At 46.1% G+C, this 13,625-nt stretch overlaps 1 protein-coding gene across 5 annotated transcripts in view; it reads right to left on the minus strand.

Moving 5' to 3' along the window:
• The window catches only part of dlg3 (discs, large homolog 3), a 172,751-nt gene that overhangs the window by 12,263 nt on the left and 146,863 nt on the right, over nt 1-13,625 (minus strand). For 4 of the 5 annotated variants that reach the window (XM_079524357.1, XM_079524361.1, XM_079524358.1 and 1 more), the window contains 5 exons: nt 10,325-10,439; nt 4,417-4,593; nt 3,681-3,756; nt 2,905-3,004; nt 975-1,016 (listed from right to left, as the gene is read on the minus strand). In XM_079524357.1, the coding sequence (XP_079380483.1) occupies nt 975-1,016; nt 2,905-3,004; nt 3,681-3,756; nt 4,417-4,593; nt 10,325-10,439 (510 nt within the window). Of the gene's footprint in view, nt 1-974; nt 1,017-2,904; nt 3,005-3,680; nt 3,757-4,416; nt 4,594-10,324; nt 10,440-12,427; nt 12,669-13,625 lie in introns of those variants that run through there. The other variant, XM_079524359.1, reaches the window with a different exon arrangement.

Here is a 13,625-nt window from a genome sequence, read left to right on the forward strand (position 1 = left end):
GTGACATCATCGATGGGGAATACAAGCTAATAGAAACTGCAGGCTTTCTAGTCCTGAAAAGTTGCAATGCGAAAATGGAAGCCATCGTTCTCACGATAATGAAAATCTAAACATTTTTGTAAAATAAATCTTGTCTGATGATGATGTCACTGGTGGACAGGTTTCTGAACTGCCCACAGCCCTCCTATGAGACAGACTGAGTAGAAAAAAATCGTGCCATTTTATCATGATTATTAGTGAGGACCTATTATATGAAGATAGGTTGAAAAGTGGTGAAGTGGTCCTTTAATATTAATAGTATTTGTAGTAGATAACAGTTGCACAATTACAAATTTGCACCCCATGGCCAGATTGCTGGATTGCTGAATTCCTACAATGCCCATAATGCTTTAGTGCACGTCCCCTCCTTGTGGAGAGGGGGGAGGGCTGCATGGAGGTGTGACTTAGTAGTCCAGGATGGAAGTGAGACCACATTTTCATGACAGGTTTTTGGTCATGAACATGGCGTCATGACTAAAATATTTAAAACAAATATTTCACAGATAAAAAACCCCAGGAAACAGTTTTTTTGTGTCCTAAACATTAAAATAAGCTCTGGTTGCAAAAGGTGTGAAGTGGCCCTTTAAGGTGACATAAGGTCATTTAACTAAGCACAACAAAACAACAATGGCGGTGCAATAACATGATAAAGATCAAATGTTATGTAATATACACTGTCATACACTTCGACATAAACCAAATACGAACACAATCCTCTTAGTCTTAGAGACATACATACGACTTACAGATAATAATAATATAACATTTATCTAAGGCAACAACAAGCCATCCAACATAAGGCACCCACTGATTGGTGCAGTACCTGGAAACACGTTATTTAAGTCTACATGCATTAGACATATGAAACAAATGAGGCCCTATATGATCTAAAATGACGATATGAATGGCATAAGACTAGGTAAAAAGGGTCTCACTTGAGCTGCTTTCACTGTCGCTCGTGTTGGATGTCAAGCATTCTGGGAAGGATAAGACAAAATGTTTAGGGCTGCAGATCTCTTCAAGAAGATAAATGCCACCAATGGAAATGTGCTCAGTTTTTCATGCAGGTGAAACATATTCTCACTCATCTCAGAGCTTTGAGGTGTTCTCCTGAGATGAGTGAGAATATGTCCCACACATTAAGTCCCTGTCCTTTAGACCGTTCTGGGCGGGAACCCCTTTTGGTGTTTTAACTAAGCATTATGTTATACTTTAGCTATTGAAAAATAGCAGATCTACAAGCTCATAGCGCGCCACCAAGTGGCGCGCTACGAGCTTGTAGGTCTGCTATTTTTGAAAAATCGTAAAAATGCGGCACAAATCTTTGAATATATATTCTTTCAGAGCCAACGTTTTTTTAATTTCGACGTCAGGCCTAAAGGGGTTAATCAACTAGGCCTATGCTAGTAAAAGGAGGAAAGAAAGAAAAAAGCAAGGAAAGCAGAAGTCTTGCTTGGTGCTGCGGCTTTTAATTCTGCCTACATTGGGGAAGTGGTTTTAAGGGTGAAAAGCAATCAGAGATTAAGCACTTCCTGTGACACTGTGTCCCAAATGAGCAGGCCGTTCCCTCGCCAGCGTTTCCTTCTGCTAGTTCTGGGTCTAATGGTCTGTATAGCTGCAGATCTCGTGTCAGGAACAGGGCAGAGAAAGCATGGCTACATTGGAGGGAGTGCAGGCAGACCAGGGGAAAACTGGAGGGGAAAGCGTCTCAAACTAGGCATAGGAGCACCCCGATGTTTATACAAAAATGCCCTGCTTTACTGCGACCCCCCCTTTGCTTGTGAGGATGTTCAGACAAAGCCTAAAGCCTGCTCTCACCCTTTGGGATATGTGTTTATGTACAGTATATCCATCGCTTGTTTGTGAACTGAACGCAAGTTGGTGGGTGCATGTCTTGTGTGTGTGCACTGTGTATGCGTCTGAATGTGTGTGGTTTCAGCCATTGCCAGCTGGGTCTGCAGTGACGAAGCATTTTGGCTCTGAGCTCAGGGGACAGGCTGCTTGACACAGTACAACCACACACTTACTCAAACTCTTTGATCCATAAAAGTCATCGCTTAACCCTGGGAAGTCCTAGGGGGTCCCGACAGGTGAGAGCAGAAACCAAGAGAAGAGAGGCAGACAGGAAGAAGAATAGGTGGTTAGTGAGAGCTGGGAGAGAGCAAAGACAGAGAGCGAGCGAGCGCGAGAGAGAGAGAGAGAAGTGGTATGTGCGTGGATTGTGTGCTCGCCTTGCCCACCAACACATGGCTCTGCACTGTGCTCATTAAGCCGGAGCCCCCCCTTTTATTCATAGTAAGCCAAGGCCTTTCATTTACGCAGGCCCACAATCCCATTAAAATGGGATTGTGACCCGTTAGTGTTCAAAACTTTCAGTCCAATTAAGCAGATTCTTTTGCGGTGGGTCAGGGGACTGACTGGAAGGATTGACTGGGGATTGAGCAGGGGGCAGTAACATAGGCGGCAGTAGCAGCAGTGGCACGGTGTTATGGAAAGCCCGGTGTTAGATGCCAAGACAAGAACAAAACACACACTCACACACACACCTGCCAGCAGCAACACACTAGACTCCTCTGGAGCCCAAATACAAAGAGACAAGACAAAAAGGGACAGACACCAGAGAGAGTCCCTGTGACTCAACCCCCAGGGCTGGGGTTGTGGGGGTCCTTCTCTGGGAGCATGAGAAGGGGAGCGACAGTGGTTGTCCTTCAGCACAGCACACTGTCCACCCCCCTGGAGGCGAGCGGAGAGATGAGCAGTGGGGAGACGAGGTTGAGAAGCGTGAAAGGGGGGGGGGAGGAAGGAAGGAGGGAGGGGAGGGCGACAGCAGCAACCCCCCTCGGTCACACAGCTGGTGGTACTCACGTTCGGATTCCACCAACTCCTGCACAATGTTCTCCTTGCTCTTGTAAAACGGGAACTTGCGTGAGAGGTTGAAGCTTTTTTTGCGCTTTACTTTGACCGGCTGCTTGGAGGAGATGCATGGATGGAGGAGGAGGGTGCAAGGGTGGTGGTGGTGATGATGATGAAGAAAAAAACACAACAACAACAGAATGGGTTTTCAATGAGGACGCTAAACACATGCATGAATGCAAAAAAATAAAAAATAAAATAAAAGTCTGATACGCGACGGTCAAATAATGAATATGACGAGTAAATAATTGGGGTGAAAATGAATGACAGATTCAGGCAGGGAACATGCATCATATTTATACTTAAAATAAAATAAAATAAAATAGATCTCATCTTGGATTATTGGATAATACAAACATAGCCAATAGCCATCCTATATTTTAAAATCAAAATTTACAATACGTGCCAGGGTTTTCCCCAACAATGACATTTTGAAAGCCACCACCGAGCACATGATGAGCTGTGTGTGGCATGTATGGAGATCTCTTGTCTTCTCTGGCGTTGTGTGAGAGTAAAAGCTAAGATCTCAGTAATTTGAGCCCTTTTCTGGGCTTCCTTCAGTGAGCAGGCACTGCTGTCCTGTCCTGTTCCCACACTGGGGGGGAAATAGGCCATCTCCCTGGGAGCCCAGAGGCGGCAGCAGCTCTTAACAAGAGGCCTGTATGTGGTACCGAGGGAAGGGGGCAAGGACTCATGGCTGCTAGCCCCCACCCCCCCTTTACACTTACCCTGTTTGATTCAATCATGCCCGTCCTGGCGTGGAATTTGACCGTTTTTAACCTGGCCCGCTCTTTTTTCTCCACTCTGCATTGAAAATGGGAGAGACATGGTCAGACTTTTGTTGTCGCTCTGGGCCAAACACAATGACGTGGGATTGTGTGTGCAGTGCACCAGTGTTGCCGGATTTTGCGAGAGAAATAAAGCAAAACCTGGTTTAGGAAAACAAGCCCAAAAGAAGAAGTGACTTGGCGGACAATTTAAACACTTTAAAAAATCAGCTATTTGAAAATCTGTAATAAGCATTGTGAGCTTGTAGATCTGCTATATTCAAAATAATCTTTGGGGGGGAAAAGTGGAAAATGTTTTAGGAACATTTTAAATACACATTAAATATTGTATGGGCATCCCTTGCACAAACAATTTCCAGATGGGGGAATGCATATAAATTTGGGGGTCCATGACATGAAAATGTTTGAAGAGAACCACTGATTTAAACAACACTAGGAAATGTGTTCCTAGTGTGTTACACACCCCCCCCCCCCCCCCCCCCCCCCCCACAACTACCAGTTGCAAGCGATTTTACAGTAAAACAAGCCCAAAGTCGCTTATGACAAGCAGGCATGACAACACTGGTGTGCACACTGTGACAGTCAGGAATAGCATTAGCATAACCCCCCCCCCCCCCCCCCCCCAGCCCCATGGCGTTTTGATACATGAGAGAGAGAGTCCAGGATCAGGTCGTACCGTTTCTTGCTTGGAATGACCCCGATCTGCTCGCTCTCGCCGTGAGGCGTGACCAGCCTCGCCTGCCACCACTCGTCGTCCGAGGCGTTTATGACGTGTAGGATGTCGCCGTAGGAGAAGCTCAGGCCTTGGCTGGGCAGGCAGCTGTCTCGGGTCCGGTCGTAGTCGAACAAAGCCCTGCGAGACGCGAGACAGACAAGAAGTACCACGAGGTTATCAATATCGCCCCGTCTCAGGTCTCGGGGTCAGATGGCATGCTGCAAACAAACACGTGCGTGTGACAGCAGGCGTCCTATGTGACATTTCAAAATGCTGTTACTAGTAGACACAGTGCGTTCTTTGTGGTAACATAAACACGGGTAGTGTGTGTGACTGCATGTGCCACCACCTTGTCAGACAGGAAATCCCACAGCCATTTACACTTGTATTTAATACCTGCTTTACAGGTTCCGCCGTCCTCTGACCATATCTACAGGCCATGCATGCATACTACGATCCAGTGGAAATGTCTTAAGGGGGGGGGGGGGGGGGGCAATGAATTGCATTTTTTTATAGTGCTTTTCCAGGTGCTCAAAGCGCTTTAATGGTTCATTCATTCATACCTCACCTCATGGGAGGTGAAGTGGTGAACAGTCGACGCCAGCGTCCTCACTTCCCACATGCACACACCGATGGTGGCGAGCTCACACCGACCGACTCATTGGAGGCAATGTAGGGTTCAGTCAGTGTCTTGCCCAAGGACACTTCGACATGTGGACAGGGGGAGCCGGGATTCGAACCGCCGACCCAGGGATCATTGTTCGACCTGCTCTACCTCCTGAGCCACAGCCAACCTTGACCGCTAGAGGTGGGCAAAGTGCATTTTCTCCAATGGCTAGCTACACACAAAGACTTCAAACAGCGGCTGAGTGAGCTCGCTGTGCTGCTGAATATAACATTAGATGCAATTTTGGTGGAAGCGTTCATCCAAAGTGTCTTGCAGAAAGAATTCAGTGCATTTTGTAACAGTGGCAGCCTGAGTGAAAATCAGAGCGAGGCATAACGCTGCGAGTGCCACAAAACAGAGCTTCTGAGCTACACAGTGTGGGAGAATAAGCATGGGTTACATGCGTGCACGTGTGTTCTCTGTGCACACACCTTAGAGAGGCTTAGCGCCTCCGCATTCCTGAGGATGGGCCAGGGAGGAGGACATGGCAGCCGCCAGCTAACTAGACCACTTTTTTCCTACATAACTGTGGGCTTAGTCACCCACAGGAGCAGGCTAGGCAGCGCAAGTCTCACTCACAGCAGCTAGACCATAAGAAGGCCACTCCCCTCAGCCTATAGGAAATAAGACTATATGCACTCTTATATCGTTGCTGTCGGGCAGAAACCTCCCCTCTCTCCAGTCCATATTTGAACTTTTTGTGTTTTTTGGTTGGGGTAAATGAATGCCCTACCTACTTGATCATACTCTACACAGCATCACACAAAAGCATCAAAAGTAGCAAGATCTGCAAGCGCAAAGTGACGTGCTGCGAGCTTGCCTTGTAGATCTGCTACTTTTGAATTTGAATCCTGAAAAGTAACCGTTTTGGACGATATAATGCTTACGATATATACATTCATGCCGTTCACTGGTTTGACAGGAGGTATCGCACCAAGCTAAAGTGCGATTCATCCTCCGCCCCCCCAAAAACGGCAATTTCTTTATAGCCCAACAGAAATGTCAGCACTCGCATATAGGGGGTTCGAATCGAAACCCTGCGAGGAAGTGAAGTACAAGTACATCCGTTAGCTGGAAATGCAGTGAAGCACTTGGGGTCTGTGAAGTTACATCACAATGTATTTAATCTCTTTCACCTTGACCCTCCGAGGTCCTTTCATGACTGATTTCATCGGAGCACTGTGGGGAGCCACCTGTTGTAAATCAGCTTCCATTCGGTCTGGCGAGCAGCCCAAAGTGAGATAACAAACACGCGCCGGAGCCAAAGGTCGTGCGTTATATAAAGTGGGCTCTCAGAGTGTCTGTCATCAAAACAACAATCCAATGGATGGGACAGGAAATACTGGCTCATCCACCTCTTTGACGGTGACGCAAGTGTCAACCGGCTAAATGGCCCGGTTTCCCCCTGTAAACTAGGGCACACAACCAGTAGAGTTATCGGCCTTGCATCCACTGTTGCTTTTGGCAGCAAATTTCGATTTTAGTAATCATTTTAGTCTCTTGAATGGTTTTCACTTAGTTTTAGTCACATTTTAGTCACCTAGAATGTATTATAGCGTTAGTCTAGTTTTAGTCGACTAAATGTCATAAGATTTTAGTCTACTAAATCTACAGGTGATTTGACTAAAATGTGTTTTGGCGGGCCTTGATGTCGTCGTAATGGCTGACTTTACACTTGCTGAAAATAGCCGATCTACAAGCTCACAACGCGTCAGCTATTTTCAGCATGCAACAGAGTATAAAAATGACTTGTCCACTAGTCCCTTCCTAACATTTTAGTTTTTTATTTGTTGACGAAATTGTCAATATATTTAGTCTTAGTTTTAGTCATCATAGCTTAGTTTTCATTTAGTTTCCATTTAGTTTTCGTCAGTGAAAAAAGGTAGTCGACGAACATTTTTCGTCTTAGTTTTAGTCGACGAAATCAACACTGCATCAAGTAACAGATATATATATATACATATATACATATATACATATATACATACATACATACATACACACAACATTTTTCTTTCTTTTTACACAGAATGACAAGCACATGGGTCTTTATCCAAGCCAGGGCATTTATGAGACCAATACGCAAATGCCTAGAAGTAGCCTGGAACCGCTGCGAGTTCATTTTCGATTTCCAAAGGGCACAGACCAAAATGCCTCTGGACACAATTCATTGGACAGACTTATAAATAGGCTTTGGGAGATCATTGCTATTTTCATATCATGATTCATCACCATTAAAAATCAATAATGCACCCTCTGATCACTAGGGGGCGGTGGGAGTAGGGGGGGGGGGGGGGGGGGGGCTGGTGGTCTCATATATGGTAAAGATTTACAATGCATGCACAAGGTTAGAGGAATTACAGTAATTGCAGTTATGGGAGGGAGGGATTGCATGCGTTTTGAGATCGAGTTGGACCTGTGGCTTGCGAGACGGTCAGATTCTAAAACATTAAGACCATTTACTGAAGTAAATATTAAATATAGGCCTCAGTCGTTGTGAACTTGTGATGTAATAAGGGGGAGTTACATCACAGCACAGAGCTCAGTGAAATCAATTCCAGCGTGGATGATCTTCAAGTGTCTAAGAAAAACAACCACTTGTACTGGGAATATTAACGGTTCTAACATGCACAGGTGCAAAAGGTGAAAGATTCAAATGATCGATTGTCTCCCTCTATTCAAAACAACAGCTCCCTTTTTAAAAGTCAGGTGGCTGTGCTTGGTGTAACCGGCGCATCACGTCACGTTTAACATTATTTGATATCTTTAATCACAAGCCAAATAAACATCCATATGTACTGTAACTGTTCATTTGGAATGCAGAGCTACGTGTGTGTGAGCTCAGACAGCAGGCATATGATGGAGAACAGAGATGCAAAGGAAATGGCAAACTAATATCTCTGCCCTCCTCTCCTCGTTACTCGCTACCCACTCCACCAGAACCATCTCTTCTTTAGATCCTAGTTGTGATAGTAAGTTGGTTAGAGCCGTCCTCTGGCCTACCAGCCCAGTTCTGATAGTAAGTTGGTTAGAGCCGTCCTCTGGCCTACCAGCCCAGTTCTGATAGTAAGTTGGTTAGAGCCGTCCTCTGGCCTACCAGCCCAGTTCTGATAGTAAGTTGGTTAGAGCCGTCCTCTGGCCTACCAGCCCAGTTCTGATAGTAAGTTGGTTAGAGCCGTCCTCTGGCCTACCAGTTGGTTAGAGCCGTCCTCTGGCCTACCAGTTGGTTAGAGCCGTCCTCTGGCCTACCATCCCATTATCTACAGATCCTAGTTCTGATAGTAAGTTGGTTAGAGCCGTCCTCTGGCCTACCATCCCATTATCTACAGATCCTAGTTCTGATAGTAAGTTGGTTAGAGCCGTCCTCTGGCCTACCAGCCCATTATCTACAGATCCTAGTTCTGATAGTAAGTTGGTTAGAGCCGTCCTCTGGCCTACCAGCCCATTATAGAGCCGTCCTCTGGCCTACCATCCCATTATCTACAGATCCTAGTTCTGATAGTAAGTTGGTTAGAGCCGTCCTCTGGCCTACCAGCCCATTATCTACAAGCTACAGATGCTCCGATAATCGGCCAGCGATCGGGCATATCGACCCATATTCACTCTGATCGGTAATCGGCATTCAACCTATCTATGATCGGCAATTTACCCAATCTGGAGAAACTGATCTTTTACACCATTTAAGTGGTATAAATGTCAATCAGATAGAGAGTATAATATCATTTTACATTTTTGTGACAGGCCTACACAGTACACACACAGGACCAGTTTTGACGTAGGTTTTGACATAAATATTAAAATGTGCATCATTTCACAAGATCGGTATCGGACCTATCGGTATCGGCCGATCATGAGAAAAAACATCGGCGATCGGTATCGGTCCCAAAAAACCTGATGGGAGCATCTCTACTACAAGCCATGCATACTACGATCCAGTGGACACGGGAAAGGGATGCACACGCAGAGCCGACACACCAACGGGCCGACATGCGGAAACAACGGTCGAACATGCGCTGCTCCCGTGCTTGTCCGTTAGGGTTAGGTTAGGGTTTGAGGTATAGGTTGTCGGTCTAATGACAGTCAGACCAATAGTATGTCTAAACCCGAGTGGAATAGTAAGAGTGGCGACACTATAGCGTTGACTCCCATTGTAACAATGGAATGCGGAAGTGCTCATTCTATCTCAATGGGATAGTTCCAGCCATAGGAGCAATGTGTGGAACTATAGCCCATAGGCACCCGCTTGGCGGCGAGATCAAAGTGTGTCGCTACTCTCCTACTCTATACTCTGGTCTAAACTAAAGCCTGTACTCGAAGGTCAAAACCTTGACCTGGGTGGAGGATTTTTTGGGATTCCCCCAAACCCAAAGAGGTGTCCACTGGAGTGGAGTGTGAGTAGAAATCACACTCATGTGAAGTGAGGGGCACCCACTGTGGCCACCACATGACGTTACTGCTTAAAGCAAACATTAAAGCTTAACGCAAACATTAAAAGTCCATAGACTTTACTCCCACATGACGTCACGAGTGGGGTTCGCGGGGATTAGCAAAACAAATCCCAAGAATGAAAATGATCTCTGACCATTTCCCCAATATGTGACTTGTGAAACGTTGGGAAACAACCCAACCCTCAAAAACAACACTATAGAGATAATGATATGAGATGCGTAATATGTGTTTGTACCCGGACATATGACATATTGCTGTAGTTACCACTTACCAGCCCCTACCAAGGCAATGGTAGGGGCGCCATAAGTCTAGAAAAGTCGAAATTTTGACATTTTGTTTTTGCAACAAACGGTTACAGAGAAAAAAAAGAACCTAACCCAGGGTCCACTCTCTAAGTCAACTCATTGACGCAAAATAACCCCTCCAAGTGTCAAACATGCTCCCAACTCATTTCCTCCTGACCCTTTTTGACCAAAATACTTTGGCGACCCTTTGTACCTCACCCCTTGATTTTCTTTTTTTTTAATAATTATAAATACACCCAAAAATCTGTCACGACAAAGTATTACCATTGGACTCCAGGTCAGTTGGAAATCTAACTGAACAGGGAGGGGGGGGGGGGCAGATCAAATTTAGAAATGAGCCATCATAATGGTCTGATTCCTAGGCTAACTATTTGTTATGAGAGGGCGGACAGTTAGTGGAGCTCAGCCCTTGATGAGGTGTGTGTGTACGTGTTTTGTTGAACTGTACCTGACATAGAGGGAGCGTTTCTCGCTGGTGCGCAGGGAGCCCGATCCCGAGCTCATGCTGCTGTTCATCATCTGCTCCCTCAGGTCGTGGATCTTGGACTCAAAGCGGCTGTACTCTGCACAGACACAAAGCACACACATCTGGATCAGCACACAGCGCCATGCACTAAGCGCGTGCGCACACACGCGCTCGCTGCTGGTGTTTTTGAGTGGTGCAGCCACTCCAAGGAACAGCAATGTCCCCATGTCCATCCCTATGTCCGTCCCTATGTTTATGGTACCAATAGGGGCAGAAGTGGTGCCGTTGTGCTAGAAACAGAGAGAGATAGAGTTGCACTGTTGCCTAAATTACAATGTGGAGCGTGCATGAGAGAGAGAGAGAGAGAGAGAGAGAGAGATTGTTGTCTGCTAATTCCCCCACAAAGTAACTGTCATTTCTCGACCGTTTCGGACGTGGGGCGGCTCGCCGGAACCGGGCCGGCACCCTGGGCGCGTTCCTGTGGGTCTGGAAGTTCCGGGGACCCGCCCACACAGAGTTGCACCACTCAGTTCACAGACACACAGCTTCACACGGGAGTGATATTAATATTTTGAATACACTAGGCAAACATTTTGGGGGAGTGATGATGACGACCATGTTCACTTGTCCTTTCCTAGCCGTCATCAATGGAGGTCTCTGTCTGTACGGCGGTGGTGTGCTCAGTGTTAGAGAAGGTTCAGCGGCTCCTTTTATTCAGCCCTGATTAATGACCCTGGGACCAGATGGGAGGTTTATCACAGATCTGCCCTCACACATCCAGTAATATCTCATGTCAGGTAATTCATTATGCAGATTAATTAAGTTCAACATGGACTCTTTAGCGTGGTTGAGGTGGTGTGTGTGTGTGTGTGGCGGACGGTGGGTGGGTGGGGGGATCCTCCCAACAAGTTGGAATGGATGACCATTTGTCATGGCTGTGTAAATCCAGTTGCTGCAGGCCTGGGCGCCGAGGGGTGATATATGAATCCACCTGGGCCTCCTCATTAAGAATGCACTCATTAGCCAGGCTGTGTGCTGCTCTGTGGCCGGCCGCGCTGCTAGAACCAGCTAGGCAACCGACCCATACAAGTGCACCGCACGCCACGGCTAGAAAAACAAGACAACCAACAACAGACTGAGCTAGAAAAGCAAGTACGCTTTAGCTGCTGCTCATGTGAGCAAACAAAAGAAGACAGGATCACACCATGGGGGTCCATTCAATAGCGAGAATCTCACATTATTAAGTAATATGGAGGACATGTAATAATCAGCGCTGCGATTAGTTTCTTAGCGATTATTCAATAGGTTACTTTTTTGAAGCATCAGATCATAAATCTTTGTTTATAATAAACTAAATTGATTAGTCTGATTAACCTCTTAAGCCAAATGTTATACTTCATCGTATGACATGTTATGAGCTTGAAATTTGCAATGTTATATATTATTTATATACACAGTAATTAATCAAATTGATTACTGTTGCACTCATAAAATATATTGATTTCCCTCTTCATTCTGTATCAGAAAGGAACTAGCAACTAACTCGTTGTCAGGCAGGAACCTCTTATCGCCATTATAACTTGTTTTTTTTCCTGTGAATTAACGCCCCACTTGATCATCACACAAAAAAAAGGTACCAAAGTAGCAGATCTAGAGGCTCAAAATGCGGTGCGAACGCGCTTTGAGCTTGTAGATCTTTTATATTATTTTTAGGGCCCTTCCTCTGGGATCCAGATTTTGGTCTTAAGTCTTAAACATTAAATTCACATTGAAAATGAATAGAGAATTTCACGTCATGGTGTCTGAGCAAATAGGCAGTGTCTATTTTATGATGATGTACGATAAGATTTTTTTATTTGAATCCTGAAAAGTAACAGTTTTGAAGATATGAGGTTTCATTTTCCACTCGACGGAGATGATAGAATTATCATCAGACCTGTCATTAGCTTGATTACCTATTGTAATACCTTTTCATTATCATAATTAGTCTATATAAAACAGAACCAATCTTCGATTATATGATCACATACATAAACATTTACAACATATTCTCTTTTGGCTGACCAAGCCCTAGGGACCTCCTACCTTAGGGTTTAATCATCCACGGCTGGCTAAATTGCTTTCCCATTCCAACATGAAGAGCGGAGATCAAAGTCCAGGTTTCTGACACAAACTGTACAAGTAGTAGCCTTGAAAATATAAACAACCATGCCTACAAATGATTACTTAGCCGAGGGTTACGCCAGAATGCCAGAAAAGAATGCTGGGTCCGGTCCGGTGTGAAAACAGTGCTTCAAACACCCCCTCGTCTGCCGACTCCCCCCCCCTGGCCGAAACGAAAACCCAGCGTGGACTGAAAGCAAACAGAAACCACACCTCGGGCAGGCAGTCACTGCCTGGTCTGGTCTCTCTCTCTCCACGCCCTTGCTATACCTGCTGTAAGGGGTTAACAATACAGCCACAGAGTGACACAGCAAGGTGAGGTAACACGACACCACCTCTGCCTGACGGCCCGGTAACCAGGAGCAACGTCCTGGCGCTATCAGGGACAGCAGGTACACTGACTGCATGCGGAAGCAGCCACAGGGACGACTAGGTCCACTGGGTCTCGTACACAAGGAGGAAAGAGAGAATGGAGCATTAAGGGAAGCAGCCAAATACTAGTGAAAGGGAGGGGCTGAGGCGGAAGACAAAGCATAGCTAAATGAAGAGAGGAGACGGCTCAATGTCCCCGCTTCACAATAGCAACAATTGTTTGGCTCCGAGCAGTGGGTGGTGAGACAGTGGTGTAAAGTAGCACAGGTGGCATAGCTCAAAAGCTTTAGCCCGGCTCACATTCCTTGGGGCCTGGTGGAGACCCCTGTAGCGCAGATCCCAGTGCTCATGTCTCTAAAAGCAGTCTGGAGAGACTGCAGGAACAGTCAGGAAGACGTGACTGACCACCCTTACTGCAGACCCATTCCAGCTGCTGGTCTGGCGGTCTCTACAGGAGCACATGGAACGAGAGTCAAACAAACAGCTGTAGTGGGGACATCAGTACTAGTCAGCCCAGCCGGCTCGCGTCGGGATTTGGGTGGAACCCGATACATCATGGGAGCCTGAATCCAAGTCATAACAGAGGGACAAGCAGTTCTCAGATCACTGACACACACATGACACATGCATGCATGCATGCGTGCGTACAGTCAGTGCCGGGCGTCAATCACCCAAGTGCAACAACACACTCATTTGAGATGAGAGGAAGACAGCAAGGAGGCTAGGCTAGCCTATATTATTTGGAAGG

Source organism: Electrona antarctica, assembly GCF_951216825.1.
Source record: "Electrona antarctica genome assembly, chromosome: 1".
Lineage (NCBI taxonomy): Eukaryota > Metazoa > Chordata > Actinopteri > Myctophiformes > Myctophidae > Electrona > Electrona antarctica.